General features: G+C 57.6%; 2 protein-coding genes across 3 annotated transcripts; both read right to left on the bottom strand.

The window, feature by feature from the left end:
• Positions 1 to 259: 259 nt before the first annotated feature.
• On the bottom strand, positions 260 to 1,869 carry LOC105484069 (cortexin 1). 2 transcript variants are annotated; one of them, XM_011745313.3, is made up of 2 exons: positions 1,731 to 1,869; positions 260 to 1,325 (listed from the first exon to the last, which is right to left on the bottom strand). In XM_011745313.3, exon 2 carries the CDS (start codon positions 1,303 to 1,305, stop codon positions 1,057 to 1,059), a length of 249 nt encoding a protein of 82 aa, XP_011743615.1. In that variant the 5' UTR covers positions 1,306 to 1,325; positions 1,731 to 1,869; the 3' UTR covers positions 260 to 1,056. The 2 variants fall into 2 exon arrangements, with proteins under 2 accessions (XP_011743615.1, XP_070942963.1); XM_071086862.1 differs by lacking the exon at positions 1,731 to 1,869 and adding an exon at positions 1,484 to 1,609.
• Positions 1,870 to 2,481: 612 nt separating this feature from the next.
• Positions 2,482 to 19,989, bottom strand: LOC105483991 (translocase of inner mitochondrial membrane 44). The gene is made up of 13 exons (XM_071086853.1): positions 19,840 to 19,989; positions 17,201 to 17,296; positions 13,689 to 13,859; positions 10,697 to 10,777; positions 9,825 to 9,974; positions 9,599 to 9,738; positions 9,221 to 9,306; positions 8,580 to 8,672; positions 8,369 to 8,493; positions 6,899 to 6,949; positions 3,806 to 3,895; positions 3,438 to 3,548; positions 2,482 to 3,066 (listed from the first exon to the last, which is right to left on the bottom strand). Exons 1-13 carry the CDS (start codon positions 19,885 to 19,887, stop codon positions 2,947 to 2,949), a joined length of 1,362 nt encoding a protein of 453 aa, XP_070942954.1. The 5' UTR covers positions 19,888 to 19,989; the 3' UTR covers positions 2,482 to 2,946.
• Positions 19,990 to 20,242: the final 253 nt, after the last annotated feature.

Genomic DNA, 20,242 nt, shown 5'->3' on the forward strand with positions numbered 1-20,242 from the left:
AAAGGGCCTGTGATCTTGGTGTCTTTGCAGTCCTGGGAAGCTTTAAAAACATGCAGAAGCCAGACCTAGGTTCCACTTCCAGCCCTACCAGACTCTAGCCATGTGACTATGGGGCAAGGAAGTCACTGGAGCTGCCGGCCCTCGGTCTCCTGGCCTGTAGAATTGGGATGCTAACGGGGCCTGGCTGATTCTCACCATCCCAAAGAGGAGATAGGCTATAAACAGGAGGTGCCAACTCAGCACGCTGCTTGGCATGCAGTAAGCGCTCAATAATAGCTTTTATTATCATGTTCGGCTCAGAGGCAGGGAGTAGAACGGCATGGGAGGGCTGCGGGAGGCACGGCAGGGGAGTCGGCGGGAAGTGGCAGGAGGGCGGATGGGGGGCAGCGGTGGGCACCGGGGCAGGGCGCGCTGACCTGTCCAGGGGCCCGGGTTGGGGGCAGTAATGATCCTGCCCACACTCTCCCGCCACGGCAGGAGCCACGCATCCTCGACACAGCCGCCATGGCAGGCCTTCGGGCTCCGTCTCCGGGACAGGCGGTGCAGGGCAAATTGGTATGCAGCGTCTGCCCCGTGGGCCCGAGAGAGCCTGCCCCGCAGGGCCAGAGCCCAAGGACGGGCTCAACACTCAGTCAAGGTGGGGTTGACGACGGCCAGACAACAGGGGAGGGAGGAGGGACAAGGGGGTCCCCACTTCCAGGAAAGCACAATAGCAGAGCCACTAACACGCTGGGGAGGGGGCGGTGCGGGGGTCCTCCTCCCTCCTGGGATTCAGAGGTGGGGGGCGGGGGGCGGGGGCCAGCCGGGCGGGTGAGATGCGCAGAGAGGAAGGGACAGGGCGGATAAAGGCACGAGGTGGGGTTCCGGCCAGGCCAGGAGGGGACATGGGAGGGGTCTCGAGGGGGAACGGCTGGGCTTCTCCCAACTCCCTCCCCCTCTACCCGGGGCAGGGAGCTCCGAGGCGGGATCCTGAACGCAGTCCTGGCCCCGCGGCGCCCCCCGCAGGGCCGACCCTCGGAGACCCAGTGCAGGGCCGGCTGGGGGGCGCCGCGCCCCTCACACCAACGCGTAGTCGAACTGCCCGCGCTCGAGCGCCTCCTTGTGGTCGGTCCAGGACGAGGCGGGCATGCGGCTGTAGGGGTCGAGCAGGATGCGCACGCAGCGCACCATCAACAGCACCAGCACCACGAGCAGGCAGAGCACGAAGGCGAACACTGTGCGCTGCTCCGCATCCAGGCCCGCGCCCACCGGGGGCCCCGTCGACGGCGGCAGGGGCTCCGGCGACAGCGTCCACGTCGCGCTCATGGCTCACATCGCCGCGCGCCCTGCGGAGGAGGGGACCCGCCCGGGGCGCCTGGGATGAGGCTGCGCCCTCCCTCCCGCGCCTCCTCCGCTTCGCCCCCTCCCGCCGCCGCCGCCGCCCCCCTTACCGTGCCCGACCCCATCCCCCGCCCGCGCCTCGGTCCCCGGGCTACGCCCATGCCTGGCCCGCCGGATCGCCGCCACCAGCACGCGGGGACCCAACTCTGGCCGTGCGCGCAGGTGGGGGCGCGGAGAGCCGAGAAAGGGAGCCGGCCCGGCCCGGGCCGCACACAACAGGTGCGAACGACCGGCCGCGGCCCGGGTGCGCGGCGTGGGGACGGTTCCCGCGGCCCCTGCCCCCCGCTCCCTTTGTTCTCGGCGTCCCGGGACCCCCTCCCCCACCGCCCCCGCCCCGGCGCGCCCCTCACCCTAGCTTCGACCCGGACGGGGACCGACCGCCCGGCGGCCGCGCTCTCTCCGGGACCCCGGCGCCGGCTCCGCGTTCGGCCTCTCCTCGGCAGCGGCGGCGGCGGCCCGGGCTCCGACTCAGCCCACCCCACCCGCCCCTGGAGCGGCGGAGACCGAGGCAGGCGAGCAGCGCGCGAGCCGGGCCGCCGCGGCTGTTCCCATGGCGACGGGGGCGGGGCCGCCGCGGGGGGCGGGGCTGCGGGGGGCGGAGGCTGCGCAGGGAGCGGCGCGCGAGCCCGCGACCCCGCCCGGGCCTGCGGGAGGACGGAGCTCCAGCCCCGGGGACCCGCGAGCACCCAAGACCTCGCCAGGGCGTGGGCAGCTGCCACTCCCACCTCCACTGGCACCTCGGCCCCCTCAGCCTGCCCTGTGCCTGCATTCTCCTCTGTGATAGACCCCACTCCAGACTCCGTTTGTGGGGGGACCTCAGTGTCCCTAAAACACTCATATGGGCACTCAAGCTCCCCTGGCCCTGGGGACCTCAATCCTCAGAGAGCCCAGGCAGGTCACTGGGATGAGTAAGTCCCCCTAGTTTTGTCTGTCACGGGCCTTGTCTTCCAACCCAGGGTCCAGCCCTGGGCAAGGCGTCCACCCACTGCGGCTGCAGTTCCTCGCTCGACCTTGACCGCCTCCCAGAGCAGCCGCCCGCTCCCACCCCCACCCTCGCCCCGGCCACTCCCGCGCCAGAGAAGACACTTCAGACTCCGGAGCTGCTCTTCTGCAATTCGGTTTTATTCTTTCCAAATCTCGGGCTTACGCACAGAATGGAAGAGCACTGTTAAAATAAAAAATGGACCTAAAGTGGCCTAGCTGACGTGGCCAGCGGGCCACTGAGCAGTAGGTCCCGGGTCCCACCCTGCTGTGGAGGGAGTCCCTGGGCCCTGGGGCCTCTTGGCACTGGGTGGCCTGTGTGCACCCCAGGTGACCAGGCACCGGGACCCCTGCAGGGCAGAGCAACAGGGCAGGGGCCGGCCCTGGGGGGAGTGTCTCCAGCTGCCAGGCACCCGCAGCAGCCCGTTGTCCCCTCCCCGGCCAGCTGGTCTTGCAGCTCTTCTGGCAGAGCTGGGGGCAGAGCCCGCAGTCTTGTTCCCAGAGGTCTGGAGTTGCTGCAGGGGGTGTCGTGGTGCCTCTGTGCCTGATGACCCAGCCCGGGGCTCCCTGGCTGTGGCACCGCACTCAGAGGATCTGCTCGGTGCTGGAGGCTGAGATGTCCAGGAGCCGCCAGGCGGCGTAGGGGTTGAGCTCGTCCTGGTCTCGGCAGAGCGCCCACACGTACAGCATCCGCAGCACCTTGTCCTGCAGGGTGGGGTGGGAAGGGTGCCGTTGAGAGGGGTGAGACAACCCAGGCGGCTCTGGGAGGGGCCAGGCTCTGTGGGGCAGGAGCCACCGGCAACCTCCCCGGGGGGCTGGGAGCAGAGGCCAGCACAATTGCCTAGACTCAGGAACCACTCAGGCCTCAGTAAAAAAAAAAAAAAAAAAAAAAAAAAAAGACAGGTCTGCTGGTCTCCAACCTCCCTCAACCCCAAACTCTGGCCCAGGAGTCTCTCCGCATCCCCACCCAGTCCCAGGGCTTCGGGGCTCTGAGCTGGGGTCCCTGCCGGATGGCCACACACAGATCTTGGGGACAGGCGGTGCCGTCTGCCCGCCCCGTCCCGCTCTGCACTCACCGGGTCGCCCTCCACCACCTCGCCTTTAGGGTTCCGGACCACCATCACCAGCTGCGCCTGGAAAGTGATGATGAGCACCGGCCCCGGCTCCATCATCTTGCCCATGGCCAGCTGCAGAGGGGCCGAGAGGGGTGGGCCTCAGAGGACGGCCCTGCTGGGAGAAGGCTCCAGCACCAGGCCCTCCCCGTGGGCCCTGCCTCTCAGACCAGGCCCAGGCCTCCCTTGAGACCCTCCCCTGGGACAAGCCCAAGACCTCTCGGATCAGCACATGGCCCCCAGCCCCTGGCAAGGCCACCTCCTGGGCCCTGTCTGGGCCATAGTTCCCACCCCCGATGGTGGCCCGGGCCCCTACTGAGAGAGGTGCTTACGTCAATGTTGTCAATGTCTAGGATGCGAGAATGGAACTGGAGACCCAGCGCCTTGGCCTGCTGGATGGGGTAGGCCAGCTGGCTGTAAGTCTGCAATGAGAGGCCGACACGTCTGCGTGATGCCGCCAGGACAGGCGCCACGCCACACAGAGCCGCTGCCCACATGCCCTGGCGCCCTGCCGCCAGCCAGCAATGGCAGAGGCCAAGAACCCAAGTCCAAGTGGGAAGGCAGGTGCCACCCACTTACTGGCCCAGATCACACATTTCCCTCTCCTGGGAACCACACTCTATCCAGATGACCCAATGAAAACAGGATTAATCAGCAAAGTGGGTGATTCTCTTGGAACAAAATCCCAAATCCACTCCCAGAGCTAAGCTGGCGGCCCCTTGGCTGATCTTTAATACTTCCATATTCACCACACTCTGAATCTTGGCCTGAGATCAAACGCCTCTTCTAGGATCTGTCCTCAGCCCGAGGCTGCCTCTGTCACTGACCAGCCCCCAGTGTCACCCTCAACCCCCTTGCGCCTGTGCCAGGCACAGGAAGCAGCCCCCAAGACACGTTTTCACTGGAGGTTTCTCTGGGCTTGGCATGAAACCATGAGATGTTCCGATAGCATCTACTTTTTATGGAAATGACTGATCCGCGGAGGGGAGGAAAAAAAAAAACCCAGAGCCAATCCTACTTGTTCGGTTTCTTAAAGGTGACATTTTAAAAACACTTCTGTGGATGTGGCTGGAGCTTCAGCTGTTTCCAGGGCACCAGCAGCTCCCCGGCAAAGCGAGCCAGCTGTGGCGCAATGGTCCCAAGGTAAAAACAAAACAAAAAACCAAAAAAAAAAACAAAAAACACCAAAACAAAAAAAAACACCAAAAAAAAAAAAAAAAAAATCTACATCGCAACTCATAAATGCCTGCTGGATTAGTCACCATGCAGGGGAGTATTGAAAAAGAAAACCTGACATCTTCTCCTCTGCTTTTCCCAAGTTGTTTATGAGCTGGGTGCAGAATAGAATCAGCCAAGAAAGATTCTGGATCGCTGAATACGAAGCAGCCGGGGAAAGAAACACATAGGTCGGGGAGTGAATAGGGTGAGATGAGGTGGCCTGAGGAGACGGAAGCTGGGAGCCCCACGGGGATGGACTGGGGCAGGGATAGGGAGGCTGCCAGGGATGGGGCAGACAGCTGGACCGGACCCCAGGTACGCGGTGCTGCTGGTGGCCCCCGAACCCCAAGCTTTGACTCCGAGAAGCAATTGGGGCCTCATCAGGACACACAGCTCCTTCCTGTGTGGGAAGACCATCGACGTTTTGTTTGGATCTATGTTTCAGGATCGCGTCGTGAGGGCAGCTAATGGGTCCGGGAAACTCGGCATGCCCTGGAGGCTCCCCAGGGCCTGGGGCGGGGCACCCAGTGCCATAACCTCACCTGCGCCCCCATAGGTGGCGGCCCCGGGTCACCGATGAAAGCTCCCCCCACCCTTCCAGGGGCTGTTTGGTTACCAGGGTTACCTCTGCGGGTTCCCTCTGGCCCGAGGCCAGCACTGCCCTGGTTTCTGTGATCACACTTCATTCTCACGACTCCTGGGAGGTGAGCACAGTACTCTGCTCTGGCCTGGGAAGTGGGGTGGGTGACGCCTTCAAACCCCACTTGGCTCCCAGCCCCCACAGCCATGTGGGAGACCCACACTCTCCCTGACCCCCTGCCCCAGCATGCACCCCAGGCCACTGCAGCCATCAGAAACAGGGCAGTCAGGCCCCTGAAGACCTCGTTTTGCTTCACGGCTGCAATCGCCTCTCCTGGGACTCTCTTTCACTAAAATTATTATTTCCTTTGTATTTTTTTTCCAGACAGTCTCGCTCTGTCACCCAGGCTGGAGTGCAGTGGCGCAATCTCGGCTCACTGCAACCTCTGCCTCCTGGGTTCAAGCAGTTCTCCTGCCTCAGCCTCCTGAGTAGCTGGGACTACAGGTGTCCAACACCAGGCCTGGCTAATTTTTGTATTTTTAGTAGAGATGGGGTTTCACCATGTGGGCCAGACTGGTCTGGAACTCCTGACCTCAGGCGATATGCCCACCTCAGCCTCCCAAAGTGCTGGGACTACAGGCGTGAGCCAACACGCCCGGCCTATCATTTCCTTAGTGACAGTATCTTGCTCTGTTGCCCAGGCTGGAGTGCTGTGGTGCGATGACTCACTGCAGCCTTGACCTCCTGGGCTCAAGTGATCCTCCCACCTCAGCCTCTCTAATAGATGGGACAACAGGTGCCTGCCACCACGCTTGGCTCATTTTTTTCTTTTTTGGAGACAGAATCTTGCTCTGTTGCCCAGGCTAAAGTACAGTGGCACGACCTTGGCTCACTGCAACCTCCGCCTCCTGGATTTAAGCAATTCTACTGTCTCAGCCTCCCCAGTAGCTGGGATTACAGACGTGCACCAGCATGCCTGGCTAATTTTTTATTTTAGTAGAGATGGGGTTTCACCATGTTGCCCAGGCTGGTCTCGAACTCCTGACCTCAAGTGATCCGCCTGCCTCAGCCTCCCAAAGTGCTGGGATTACAGGCGTGAGTTGCTGTGCCTGGCCACTTGGCTCATTTAAAATTTTTTTTGTAGAGACGACATCTTGCTGTTTCCCAGGCTAGTCTTGAATGCCTGGGCTCAAACGCCTTGGGCTGCTGGGATTGAAGGCATGGGGTGGCCCAGACCTAACCAAAATTATTTTAAGATTGGAGGAAAAAAAAAAGGCCCAGTAAAATTGGCAGCTTTGTGATCTTTCACAGGCCCAGGGGACACCCCCAGCCAGCCATCTCTTAGACACCAGCCCAGAGAAGGATTCTCCCTAACCGAGTTTACAGTCTGGGAGCAAAGGACTGGCGGGTGACCCGGTGTCCAGCCTGAGAGCCCAGATGTGTAACACGCTGAGGAATGGAAGGTCGGGGCGGGCGGTGTCAGGCTCTCGGAGGGTGAGACGTGAGGATCCCCCCACCAGGAGCCCAGGTCCTGCCTGTCGGGAGCTACCCTAACGGAGCCACCGAAATGGAACTTCTCCATGGTGATTTTTTAGGCCTTAAAAAAAAAAAAAAAGGAAGTACTCACAGCTTCATAGCACCAGTCTTTGAGAATGTCAAGCTCTCCAGAAATCATGGCCTAAAAAGGAAGGGGAAAATAAGCACCAGAACAAGAGTGGGCTTTTCAGGCGGCAGGCGAGGTCCTAGGAACATTCTCCAGTGGTGCGGGGGGTTTCCTTGGACACCCCCAGCTGCCACCTGTGGGGCACAGGTGAAGCTATGGCACTGGGTGTCCCTCCCCAGGCCTGTCCCTGCTGGTGTGAGTGCCTGGCTCTGGCCTGGGCACAGGCGGAGGGCAGCCTGCGGATGACCACCCAGGAGGCACCCGGGGGGGACCCCGTGGAACCGGGGGTCTGGCTGGGGACCCAGCTTTCAGCCTGGTCAGGAATCCGAGCCAGGGAGATGAGGACCCACACTCCGGTTCCCGCAGTGAGCCCATGTCCTCTGTCCCCCGCGGGACCACGTTTCGGACTGCAAGGCCCACCATGGGACCGGCTGCCTCCTAACGGCTGGGGGCAGCGAGAGGAAGGGTGGGCTGCAGGGGGCGGGACTGGGCTGGGAGCGGCTTCCACAGCATCCCAGAGCCTGGGCCGGATCCGATGCGGGGGAGGGAGGCGCCTGAAGCGGGGAGAAGAGCGGGAAGGCGCCGGATGCTGGTGGTGAAAACTGTGAGCGGCAGGGGGCGGGTGGCCAGAACACTCGGCTCCCACCACCCAGCCCAGAAGGTGCCGCGGTGCTCAGGCTGCTGTTCTGGGGCATGGCGCCCATCTGCACCGCCTCCCAGCCCTGCCTGAAGTGGCGGGAAGGATACGGGAAACTGGAGGAGGAAGGGGACGTTGGGCAGCGGCCAGCGGGGCCGAGGATGGAGAGTCCCATGAACGGCCTTCCAGAGGCCTGGCCCGACTGGGCCGAAGGTGTCCAGGCTCCTCCTGCATCCTGGGGGCTGCAGAGAGCAGAGGCAGCAGGGAAGACAAGAGGCCGCCGACCTCAGGGAGAGGCTTGTAGGGGGCGGGCTGCAGCATGACCCTGAGCAAGATACCCTCATCTATAAGCCCAACGAGGGTCTGGTTGCCAGGGACGGCACCGTGAAGGAACCCCCTTGGCTGCAGGTCTGGGTCAGAGGTGGCCTGGGGCCAGCTCTGATATCTGAGGACGGACGCCCACTTCTCCCAAGGGGCGAGGGGCTCCAGGCACCTGAAATAAACCCTAGACTCCAGCAGCTGCTCCCAGCAACCTCAAGGGAACAACAGCCTCAGGCAGGAGGAGTGAGGGAAACGGCACCTGGAGGCACTGGAGGTGCCAGGAAGGCCCAGGAAGGGCTTCGGGCATAGCTCTGGGGCAGCTGCAGCCAGGCAGGAGCCCGTGTGCAACCAGCCTCCTCAGAAAACAGCCTCGGCAGCGGAGTTCCCTGGCAGCACCCAGGGTGCCGGCTGGGGCGGGGGAGGTGGTGGAGCCAGGACCTGCCACCTGGGAGGGTTCCTGGGGGCGCGGCACCCACCTCCAGGACATTGGGGATGATGTCGTTCTCGCACTGCTTCAGAAACCGGTCCTTGTCAAAGGCTGGGTCCACCCGGAGGATCTCTGTGAGCACCTCCGACATCTCTGTCTTGGAGAACAGGCCCCCTGCAGGGAGCGGAGCCGGGAGTTTAGGGAGGGCCAGGGACCCCACCCCACCACCAGCCTTCGGGGTCCGGGGATGACTCACTCACCCAGCAAGTCGGTGACCTTGTCCGTAAGGGCCCGGGATGCCCGGATGAACGCGTTGTCGCTTTCATCATACTTCATCTTCATCTCGAAGAACCCTGTGGATGACAGGGCAGGTGCTGGAGAAGGGGCCCCTTCCAGAAACACGGCCCTCCCTCACAGCTTCCAGGGGCTCTCTGTGGCCCCTGCGGGATCCACCCTGACGGGTGGGGTCAGGGAGGGGACGGCTGTGGGCCTGCATCCTCATCTGTGCTTGGGGACCGCTGCCTGCCCACCTACCTGGCCAGGCGCAGAGGCACCTCAGCTGCGGCCCTAGCGGGGCTGTGTAAGTTATGGGCCGCCACCCTGCTGGCTGTTGCTTTCACTACAAAGGAAACACAGGCCTCTAGCAGTCCGCACAGGACAAGGGACAGGGGCCTGCGGCTCATTTCGGGGCCCTGACTGTGCTTATGAGGGAGCGCCTGGCTTCTGGCGGCAGAATGTACACCGCACCATCAGGTGACCGCAAAGAAGTGACCGGCCCACTCTGACCCTGGCCTCCTCCTCTGCAAAACGGGGCTCTGTCTTGTGCCCAATGCAGGATCACCCTGCGGTCCGCCGACTGCCCGGGACACGGTCACCTGCCCTCCGAGACACCCGCACTCACGGTTAAACACCACGTTGTTCTCCTTGAAGTCCTTCCACTGCTGGTACCACTTGGAGTCCTTGTGCAGCACGACCCCCAGGGCCTCCCTGGGGAAGAGAGTGGGCGCTGGGGTGAGCGGCGGCGCCGGGGCCACCCTGTGCCCTCCTGTGGCTGCAGGGAGGGGCAGCAGAGGACAGCAGGCAGCTGAGACCTCAAACCTAGGGGCTCTGAGGACCCCGCCCTTACCTCTCACCCTCAAATTCGAGGGAACCGGGAACCTTGGGCAAAAGGCAAACTCAAGAAACGGACCCAGGAGGGAACCATTGGTGGGCGCCCGAAATAGACAGCAGTGAAAGCTGCCCAAAATGGGGGCAGCGAGGGCCACAGGCTGGCACCTACTCATTTGGCTCAAACACTTTCTCCTCCTTGAACTTCTCTCCCGAAAACTCCGTTCTCTTCCGGAGTCGCTGGGGCCTCCGGTAGGGCCCGGTCTGCCCCAGGACGCTGTCGTCAATTTCCTTCTTCACCGACTCCACCCCCTGCGAGGGAGGCACAGCGGGGCTGGGGTGGGTGTCTGGGGTTCAGCCGCCCCAGGCTGCACGCCCTGGCCCAGGCCTGGGCTCACCTGGGAGAGGGCTCTGAAGGCCGCCGTCCTGCCCAGCTTCTCCCCACCTTTGGATACCGACTCGGCTGACTGCTTGGCTGTCTTGGCTGCTTCTTCCACACCCTCCTTGATTTTCCGGCCCAGATCACTTTTACTGACTTCATGAAGGCTCTACTGAGACAGACACAGAGAGGGGGCATTGGCACCGGCCCCGGGGGCAGGGGGTGGGCAGAAGGAATTAATTCCTGCCAGAGAGAAGGGCAGATCTGGCTCCCTGAGGCCGGCAGAGGCCTTCTGTGCTCCTGTGGTGCGCGGAACCCCCAGAGCCGTGAGAACACCGCCATGGCTTCCGGGGTGCTGGCCCCTGGGCTCTGACTGAGACGCTGGGTCAACTGGCCCCTCTCCAAAATGGGGAGGAGTCCTCTGGAGACCCGGGAACTGCGTGGCAGCAAGGATTCCCAAGGAGGGGATCCCAGGGAAAGAAGGGCGGGCAGGGCGCCCCATGCTGGACAAAGTTGGACAGAACAGGCAACAGAGGAGAGCCCGCAGCACCCCAGGAATCCTCGCTCCTGCCTCTACCCTCGGGAGGCGGTGGAAGCGGCCCCTCCCCTCCTATTTTTAGGCAGGAAAAACATTTTCATGTTCTCCTCGAGTCCTGGCTAGTAGCACTTACTGCTGCCGACTTACTGGGTCAACTGTCATGCAAGGTTCCCAGTCTGACCCCACCCTGCGTGTGCCCAGAACTCCTGAAACCTTCACGAGGGTGGCAGCACGCCCCATGCCACCCACTGCTGCCAAGCCGCCCCCACCCAGGATCCCACTCTTCCTCCAGCCTCCAGCAGCCGGGGGACTTTGATGGCCCCAGCAGCTCCAGGCAGGCATGGCACTGTTACCTCCTTCACGGTGCCCGTCAGCTCCCCAAGCTTCTTCCGTAGCACCTCGCTCGTCCGCATGGTTTCTGACTCGATGGTTTTCTAGGTAAAGAGCATTGTGTCCTTTTTTTTTTTTTTTTTTGAGACGACGTATCACTCCGTTGCCCAGACTGGAGTGCAGTGGCATGACCTCAGCTCACTGCAACCTCCTCCACCCAGGTTCAAGTGATTTTCCTGCCCTACCTTCCCAAGTAGCTGGGATTACCTTCCCGCCACCATGCCTGGCTAATTTTTGTATTTTCAGTAGACAGGGTTTTACTACGTTGGCCAGGCTGTTCTCAAATTTCTAACCTCAAGTGATCCACCTGCCTCGGCCTCCCAAAGTGCTGGGATTACAGCCGTGAGCCACTGTGCCTGGCCAAGCATTGTGTCTTTAAGTCTGTGTGTTCTGACACGGCAGTGACATTTCTCTTATAGCCAAAGGTCCAAGAGGCATTTTCTCAGCAGCCCCTCCGTCCCCGCACCTGCCAGCATGCGCTGCCTCCAGGGCCCCCGGCTGCCCATATGGCTTGGATTGAGGGTCTCTGCAATGGTAAGCTCCGTGCCCAGAGGCCGGCAGACTCGGGCCCCTGCTTGGCAGCTACCACCTGAGAACAGGAGGCCCAGCCTTCGCCTTTCACTCAGTGGTAGGAGGTGGCCTTGCTTGTCATCACCGTGCCCCTCATCCAGCCTCCAGCCACCACAGCTTGGTCTTACGTCTCCCGCCCCATCCATCCCACTCCAAACTCAGCCTGCTCTGTCTTCAGATGACCCCTGCATTCATGATAAAGAAGGGCTGGGCATGTGAGCTGTAGTCCCAGCTCTTTGGGAAGCTGAGATGGGAGGATCACTTGAGCCCAGGAGTTCGAGACCAGCACAGGCAACATGGAGAGACCCTGTCTCTAGAAACATAAAAAAATTAGCCAGATGTGGTATCCCATGCCTTTAGTCACAGCTACTCAGGAGGCTGAGGTGGGAGAATCACCTGAACATGGGAAGGTCAGGACTGCAGTAAGCTGTGATCACACCACTGCACTCCAGCCAGGGTGACAGAGCAAGACCCTGTCTCAAAAAACCAAACTAGGCTGGGCACGGTGGCTCATGCCTGTAATCCCAGCACTCTGGGAGGCCAAGGTGGATGAATCACCTGAGGTCAGGAGTTCAACACCAGCCTGGCCAACGTGATGAAACCCCATGTCTACTAAAAACACAAAAATTAGCCGGGCGTGGTGGCACACGCCTCTAATCCCAGCTACTCGAGAGGCTGAGGCAGGAGAATCGCTTGAACCCAGGGAGGCAGAGGTTGCAGTGAACTGAGACCGAACCACTGCACTCCAGCCTGGGTGACAGAGCGGAACTCCATCTCAAAAGAGAAAAACAAAAAACAAACAAAAAAAACCACAAACTAAACCAAACCAAACCAAATTCCACGGGTCCCGTGGCAGGTGCATCTCCGAGGCTCAGCGCTCACTGCTAAGATGGGACACGGTACCCGCCTTGCAGGGCCCTTACAAATAAAGGAACGCAGAGCCATTCCCAGAAGCCAGGGCTTGGCAGCTGCTCAAGAAGAGAAGTCACAATTAATAATCACAGGCTGGGAGCAGTGGCTCACACCCGTAATCCCAGCACTTTGGGAACCTGAGACGGGCAGATCACTTGAGGCCAGGAGTTTGAGACCAGCCTGGCCAACATGGTGAAGAAATCCCATCTCTACAAAAAGAAATACAGGGCTGGGCGCGGTGGCTCACGCCTGTAATCTCAACACTCTGGGAGGCCAAGGCAGGTGGATCATTTGAGGTCAGGAGTTCAAGGCCAGCCTGGCCAACATGGTGAAACCCTATCTTTACTAAAAATACAAAAATTAGCTGGGTGGTAGTGGTACGTGCCTGTAATCCTAGCTACGCAGGAGGCTGAGGCAGGAGAATTGTTTGAGCCTAGGAGGCAGAGGTTGTGGTGAGCCAAATCGTACCACTGCACTCCAGCCTGGGCAACAGAGTAAGACTGTCTCAAAAAACAACAACAACAAAAAATCAGCTCGGTGTGGTGGCGGGCGCCTGTAATCCCAGCTACCTGGGAGGCTGAGGCAGGAGAATCATCTGAACCCAGGAGCCAGAGGTTGAAGTGAGCCAAGATGGCGCCACTGCACTCCAGCCTGGGTGACACAGCAAGACTCCATCTCATAAAACAAAACAAAACGAAATAAAATAAAATAAAACAAAATAAAATAAAATAAAATAAAATACCAGCGCCATCACCCAGTTTCCACCCGGCTCCACTCAGAGGGCTACAGCTGGGAGCTCTCAGGAGTGCTGCAGCCCAAAGCTGGTGTGCATGAAGTGCCTGGGGGCCTGTGAAGATGCAGGTGCTGGCCTGGCAGTTTAGGAGGGTGTGAGCCTCTGCACTGCTCATCCCCTCCCAGGAGCAGCCACTGCTGCTGGTCTGGGGACCATGCTTCAAGCTGTACAGAACGCTGCATGGTCGCATGGCAGAACCCAGAGGCCTGGAGACCCGCTCCTGTCCCCTGGCTCCCTCTTACTAGTGCATCAGAGCAGTGACCTCACTTCCTCACAAGCCACCCTGTCCCCAGCCGTCCAGCTCTGAGCTCCTCTGGCTGTCCCTGGCCTGGAGAAACCCTGGCCCTGGAAACAAACATGTCAACCAAGAAAGGTAAGAAGCAAAGGGGCCTAATGCGGTGGCTCACACCTGTCATCCTAGCACTTTGAAAGGCTTAGGAGGGCGGATCACTTGAGGTCAGGAGTTCGAGACCAGCCTGGCCAACATGGTGAAACCCCGTCTCTACTAAAAATACAAAAATTAGCCGGGCGTGGTGGTGCATACCTGTAAGCCCAGCTATTTAGGAAGCTGAAGCAGGGAAATCACTTGAACCTGGGAGGCGTAGGCTGCAGTGAGCCAAGATCGCCCCACTACACTCCAGCCTAGGTTGGGGGAAAAAAAAAGCAGCAAAGAAACTCACGTATTTCCTTCTGGCCTCCTGGAGCACGTCTGATTCTTCTAGCCTTCTGGCCTCATCACGGAATTTTTTTATACTTTCTTTCATTTCTTTGTTTTTGGCTAATTCTTGTTTGACATTATCTAGCAAGCCGGACAGAAAGCCTTTTCTGTTTCCAGAAGAATATGATTTGGACTAGAAAGAATGTACAAGAAAAAAAATTTAAAGAACATACTAGAAGAACATACAATGAACTGCCCCACAGAGGGACTCTGAGGGATTTTTCTAGATGTTCTCTTTTCTGTTGATATACATTTAATGATGATTAGCTATCTCTTTTATAATAATAATAAAAGACAAAGAAACAGCAGGTGATAAAAGAGTGGTGTATCCAGACAATAGAATATTATTCAGTGCTGAAAAAAAAATGAGCTCTCAGCCAGGTGCAGTGACTCACACCTGTGATACCAGCACTTTAGGAGGCTGAAGAGGGAGGATTGCTTGAGGCCATGAGTTTGAGACTAACCTAGGCAACAGAACACCCTATTTAAAAAACAGGCCGGGCGCGATGGTTCACGCCTGTAATCCCAGTACTTTAGGAGGCTGAAGTGGGCAGATTACCTGAGGTAAGGAGTTTGAGACCAGCCTGGCCAAAATGGTAAAACCTCATCTCTACTAAAAATGCAAAAGTTAGCCGGGCATGGTGGTGTGTGCCTTTAGTCCCAGCTACTCAGAAGGCTGAGGCACGAGAATTGCTTGAACCCGGGAGGAAGAGGCTGTAGTGAGCCAAGATTATGCCACTACACTCCAGTCTGGGTGACAGAGCGAGACTCCATCTCAAATAAAATAAAATAAAATAAAATAATTTTTAAAAAAGACTGGGCCTGGTGGCTCATGCCTGTAATCCCAGCACTTTGGGAGGCCGAGGTGGGGGGATCACGAGATCAGAAGATTGAGACCATCCTGGCTAAGATGGTGAAACCCCATCTCTACTAAAAATACAAAAAATTAGCCGGGTGTGGTGGCGGGCACCTGTAGTCCCAGCTACTTGGGAGGCTGAGGCAGGAGAATGGCGTGAACCCAGGAGGTGGAGCCTGCAGTGAGCCAAGATGGTGCCACTGCACTCCAGCCTGGGGGACAGAGCGAGACTCCATCTCAAAAATAAATAATAATAATAATAATAATAATAATAATAATAAAAACAAGAAATATGCTCTCAAGCTGTGAAAAGACATAGAAGAACCTTAAATGCATATCACAGTAAGTGAAAGAAGCTAATCTGAAAAGGCTACATACTGTCTGATTCCAACTATAGAACATTCTGGAAAAGGCAAAACTCTGGAGACAGTAAAAGATCAGTGGTTGCCAGGGGTTGGCAGGGAGAGGCTGAGATGAGTGGGGGGAACACAGAAAAATTTTAGGGCAGTGAAACGACTATTATGATACTGTAATCATGGCCACACAGAGAACCTACACCATCAAGAGGGAACCAGAAGGTAAACTATGCGTTTGTTAATAATAATGTATCAACATCCAGTCAATTGTAACAGATGCGCCACACTAATGCAGGAGGTGAAGAATAGAAAACTGTGTGCTGGATGGGAGAGGAGGGGCATGGCAACTCTGGACATTCTGTTCGATTTTTCTGTAAACCTAAAACTGCTCAAAAAGATAAAGCCTTGTAAAAGCAAATCAAGGCTGGGTGCGGTGACTCACGCCTGTTATCTCAGCACTTTGGGAGGCCAAGGTGGGCGAATCACTTAAGGTCAGGAGTTCCAGACCAGCCTAACCAACACAGGGAAACCCTGTCTCTACTAAAAATACAAAAATTAGCTTGGTGTGGTAGTGGGTGCCTGTAATCCCAGCTACTCGGGAGGCTGAGGCAGGAGAACTGCTTGAACATGGGAGGCGGAGGCTGCAGTGAGCCGAGATCACGCCACTGTACTCCAGCCTGGGCGATGGAATGAGACTCCATCTCAAAAAAAAAAAAAAAAAAAAAGGGCAGGCTGGGCACAGTGTTTCACGCCTGTAATCCCAGCACTTTGGGAGGCCCAGGTGGGCGGATCACTTGAGGCTAAGAGTCCAAGACAAGCCTGGCCAACATGGTGAAACCTTGTCTCTACTAAAAATACAAAAATTAGCCAGGTGTGGTGGTGAGTGCCTGTAGTCCCAGCTACTGAGGAGGCGGAGGCAGGAGAATTGCTTGAACCTGGGGGTGGAGGTTGCAGTGAGCCGAGATCTTGCCACTGTACTCCAGCCTGGATGACAGAGTGAGGCTCTGTTTCAAAAAACAAAACAAAACAAAACAAAACAGAGAAACAGTTTAATGAATGATCATACGATAATCAAATCGGGGAAGTGGCCACCTGTGGTCAACGTTTCCACAGCTGTGTTGGGTATACCAGCTCCAAGTGGGATCCCCTCCCTGGCTCCTGTCAAGCTACAAGAGAAAGCCGCATCCAGCCTGGTGCTCAGGTGTGGAGTCACACAGCTGTGGTTCCAGCTACTCAGGAGGCTGAGGTGGGAGGATCACTTAGGCCCAGGAGTTCAAGGCTGCAGTGAGCCGTGATGTGCCACTGCACTCCAGCCTGGGCCACAGAGTGAGACCCTGTCTTTAAAAAAAAAAAAAAAAAAGCCCAGTGCTGCTCCCCAGGACAGGTGGCCAGGCCTCCTGTCAGCAGGCTGCAGTCCCATTCAGATGCCACCCTGGCTAGCCTTTTTCCAGGGGAAGCCCAAGTTCTAAGTAAGACCATCCAGGATCACACAACCTTATGGCAGCCCTACCAGAGACTCTTGGGCTACAAACCATGGGAGTGTGTGTGTGTGGCGGGGGACTGGACAAGTAAGGGAAGAGTCACAGGTCCTGTCCCACACCCACGATGGCCCCAGGACGGGACTGGAGAGGTAGGTAGCTGCCTGCGAAGAGGCAGCTGAGCTGAGGCTCTGGGCGCGCAGAGAGAGACAGAGACAGAGACAGAGAGACAGAGAGAGAGAGAGAGAGAGAGAGAGAGAGAGAGAGAATGTGTGCGCTGCCCAAATGTACCGATCTGGGGAAGGGAGTCAGGTTTTGGGCTTCTGTCCTCATGATGCTGAGACACCAACAGAAGCACAGCTGAAGAGGAGTGACCAGGATAAACTGAGTTCTGGGTGTGACGAGGTGACTGTACCAATGATCAAAGGGCTATCTTCCAGGAAAGGAAATAGCCATGCTTGGTGAGGCACCCACTGGCAGAGGTCACAGGGAAGCAGAATTCAGTTCAATACAAGGGTCTCCTCCAAGCATTACAGCCAACACAACGGGCTATTCTGACAGCACCTTATCCCCTGACATCAAGCAAGAGGCAGGTCAAGTGTTTCTGCGACCGAGAAGGCCAGGCACGCTGGGATCTGTCATTCAGAAGGCCCCAGACACACAAGGCCCGCCACTGAGATGGTGTGAGCCACCTCCACCGCCCCACAACGTCCCTCCTGCCAATGGGATCGGAATTTTCAGGCCTCCCCTGTGTCTGCTGGCCTGAGCATCCTGAGTCACTTACCAGTGGCAGCTCTCCGCCCGGCCGGCGCATCTGATAGGTCGACCCATGGAGTAGGTTGTGGCTGGAAAGGAATTGGATTCCACTGCCGAGGCATCTCTAATGGGGGGAAGAGAGGAGAAAGATCCATTCTAACAAGAGGCTGACCAAGAAGTAAGCAGACCACACACAAAACAGCAGGGGTCGCCTGCGACTCACTGGCCAATTTTTTTTTTTTTTTTTTTTTTGAGACAGAGTCTCAGTCTGTTGCCCAAGCTGGAGTGCAGTGATACGATCTCGGCTCACTGCAACCTCTATCTCCCGGGTTTGAGCGATTCTCCTGCCTCAGTCTCCTGAGTAGCTGGAATTACACGTATGCACCATCACACATGGCTAATATTTGTATTTTTAGGAGAGAAGGGTTTTTGCCATGTTGGCCAGGCTGGTCTCGAACTCCTGACCTCAAGTGATCCACCCCTCCCCCAGTCTTCCAAAGTGCTGGGATTACAGGCATGAGCCACCGCACCTGGCCTCATTGGCCAATTTTTATCTTATGCCTGATGCGTGCCAGGCACTCTGTAATCTTCCCAAAGTCTGAGAAGCAAGTAGAAGCTGGTGGAAAGAGAAAATGCTGGTGTGTACCTCCAGGGCCTATATCTATCCTCGTGCCCCTGAAACTGGGGGAAAATAGACAGGTCCCAGGAAATGCCAACCCATGGGGGGGAAGAAGGCTAAATGTACCAGTACAATTTAATTTCTTAGTCTGAAAGTAGACACTCTAAGCTCCTATGCTAGTGGCAAGCAGTCTTCTCTTGTGAGCCCACCCCATCTCTGCCAGCCTCCAAAGATGAGAGAACTGGATTTTCAGACACAAACATCGATAATGTCCCCAGGGACAACTCTGGAATAAACCTACAATGTCCCCCTCAAGGGTTGGGCTATAAACAGAGTAATTTAGGGGAGTCACTCTGGGCAAAGACTTGGCTGACCTCATGTAAAAGGCACTTGCTGGCCGAGTGTGATGGCTCACGCCTGTGACCCCAACACGTTGGGAGGCTGAGGCGGGTGGATCACCCAGCCAGGAGTTCGAGATCAGCCTGGCCAACATGGTGAAATCCCGTCTCTACCAAAAATACAAAAATTTGCCGGGCGTGGTGGCACACACCTGTAGTCTCAGCTACTTGGAAGGCTGAGGCAGGAGTATTGCTTAAACCCGGGAGGCAGAGGGTGCAGTGAGCCGAGATCATGCCACTGCACTCCAGCCTGGGCGACAGATCTAGACTCTGTCTCAGAAAAAAAAAATCAAATAAAAGTAAAAGGCACTTTATTCTCCTACCAAATGATGAACTTTAAGTTCTGTGCAGGCACTGAGCTGGTGGCTCATGCCTGTAATCCCGATACTTTGGGAGGCTGAGGCGGGAGGATCATTTGAGCTCAGGAGTTTGAGGCCAGCCTGGGCAACATAGCAAGACCCTGCCTCCACAAAAAACTGGGGGTTAAAAAAAAGCTCTGTGAAGGTCCTGTTCAACTCCGCACCTGAACCTGGCGTGTTGATGTCAAAAGACCACATACAACTTCTCCACCATTTCCACATTTCCTGGGCCGTTTTTCTCTCTGTTCTCTGCCTCCTACCTCTGAGAACCCCATGGAACATCCCAAACTTACACAGGTGCCTACCATCTCCTGCATTTACTTGAGGATAACTTTTTTTTTTTTTTTTTTTTTTTTTTTTTTTTTTTTTTTGAGACGGAGTCTCCCTCTGTCACCCAGGCTGGAGTAAAGTGGGATGATCTTGGCTCACTGAAACCTCCACCTCCCGGGTTCAAGCGATTCTCCTGCCTCAGTCTCCCGAGTAGCTGGGATTACAGGCATGCACCACCACGCCCGGCTAATTTTGTATTTTCAGTAGAGATGGGGTTTTAGTAGAGACGGGATTTCACCATGCTGGCCAGTTGATCTCGAACTCCTGACCTCAGGTGATCCACCTGAGGCTGAGGCAGGAGAATCGCTTGAATCCGGGAGGCAGAAGTTGCAGTGAGCCGAGATCGCGCCATTGCACTCCAGACTGGGCGACAAGAGCGAAACTCCGTCTCAAAAAAAATAAACAAATAAAAAGAAGAAGAAAAAACGAAGAGCACGAGCAATTTGAAGTACTACTTTCTGAGTGCGCCTTACATGTCTTGACTCCCACTGCCCTGTGGACCTAAGAGCCTGCCAGGGCGTGAACCACCTCTCGCACGTCCACAATGAACGTTAGAAGAAACGAGACAAGAAATGCTCTCGGTAGCGGACCTGGCATTTAACCGAGAGCTGTGAAGTTCACGTTTTTTTGCCTTCCCCTCTACTTTTTTCCACGGGACGCCGCCGCCCTGGCGACCATTCACTCTCCTGTACACGTGGAGTCTGATCAGAGGGCGAAGGGTGATCAGCTCCCTCCCAGGCTCCGCGCATCGCCGCCCCCCGCCCGGTAAGCTCTGTCCCCGCCCTCAGGCCACGCTCTGTGCCCCCTGTCCTGGCCTCTGCTGACCCAACGATCCAACCCCAAGCTTTCTACGGAGCCCAAGCAAGGGTCGCGAGGGCCAAGGGCCTGAGAAGAAAGCCTTGGTGGCCGAAGGCCCAGAAGACCTCTAAGCCCGCCCTGCTAGCACTGCACCGCCGCTCACCCGTGGACAGCGGCACCAGCCACTCCGCAGCGCCGCCGCCGCCGCCATGTTGGAGAACCGTGTGACCTTCTCGCGGCGCGGCCCGGTTGCGTCATCCGCCGCTTCAGCCTAGAGTGGCGCAAACCTGAGACACGCCGGTCTGGGAGCGGGGTTTCGGGGAGGGACAGCCCTGCGATTGGGTCCGTCATAGGGGCGGGACATTAAAAGGGTAGGTAATTCCTAGAGAGCTTGGCCTCTGATAGGGCAGTGTTTTGGAAGGACGGGGCCTGTGACTGGCTGTGGGCCGGGGGCCGGGCCCTCCTGGGAGGGTCAGATCTGTGATTGGGCGCGACTACGAAGGGGCGGAGCCCAGGGGCGTGGATTCCGTCACCTGCGGTGATTCCGCTACAGAACGCGCCGGGCG

The sequence above is a fragment of the Macaca nemestrina genome, chromosome 20, assembly GCF_043159975.1.
Source record: "Macaca nemestrina isolate mMacNem1 chromosome 20, mMacNem.hap1, whole genome shotgun sequence".
Taxonomy (NCBI): Eukaryota; Metazoa; Chordata; class Mammalia; order Primates; family Cercopithecidae; genus Macaca; species Macaca nemestrina.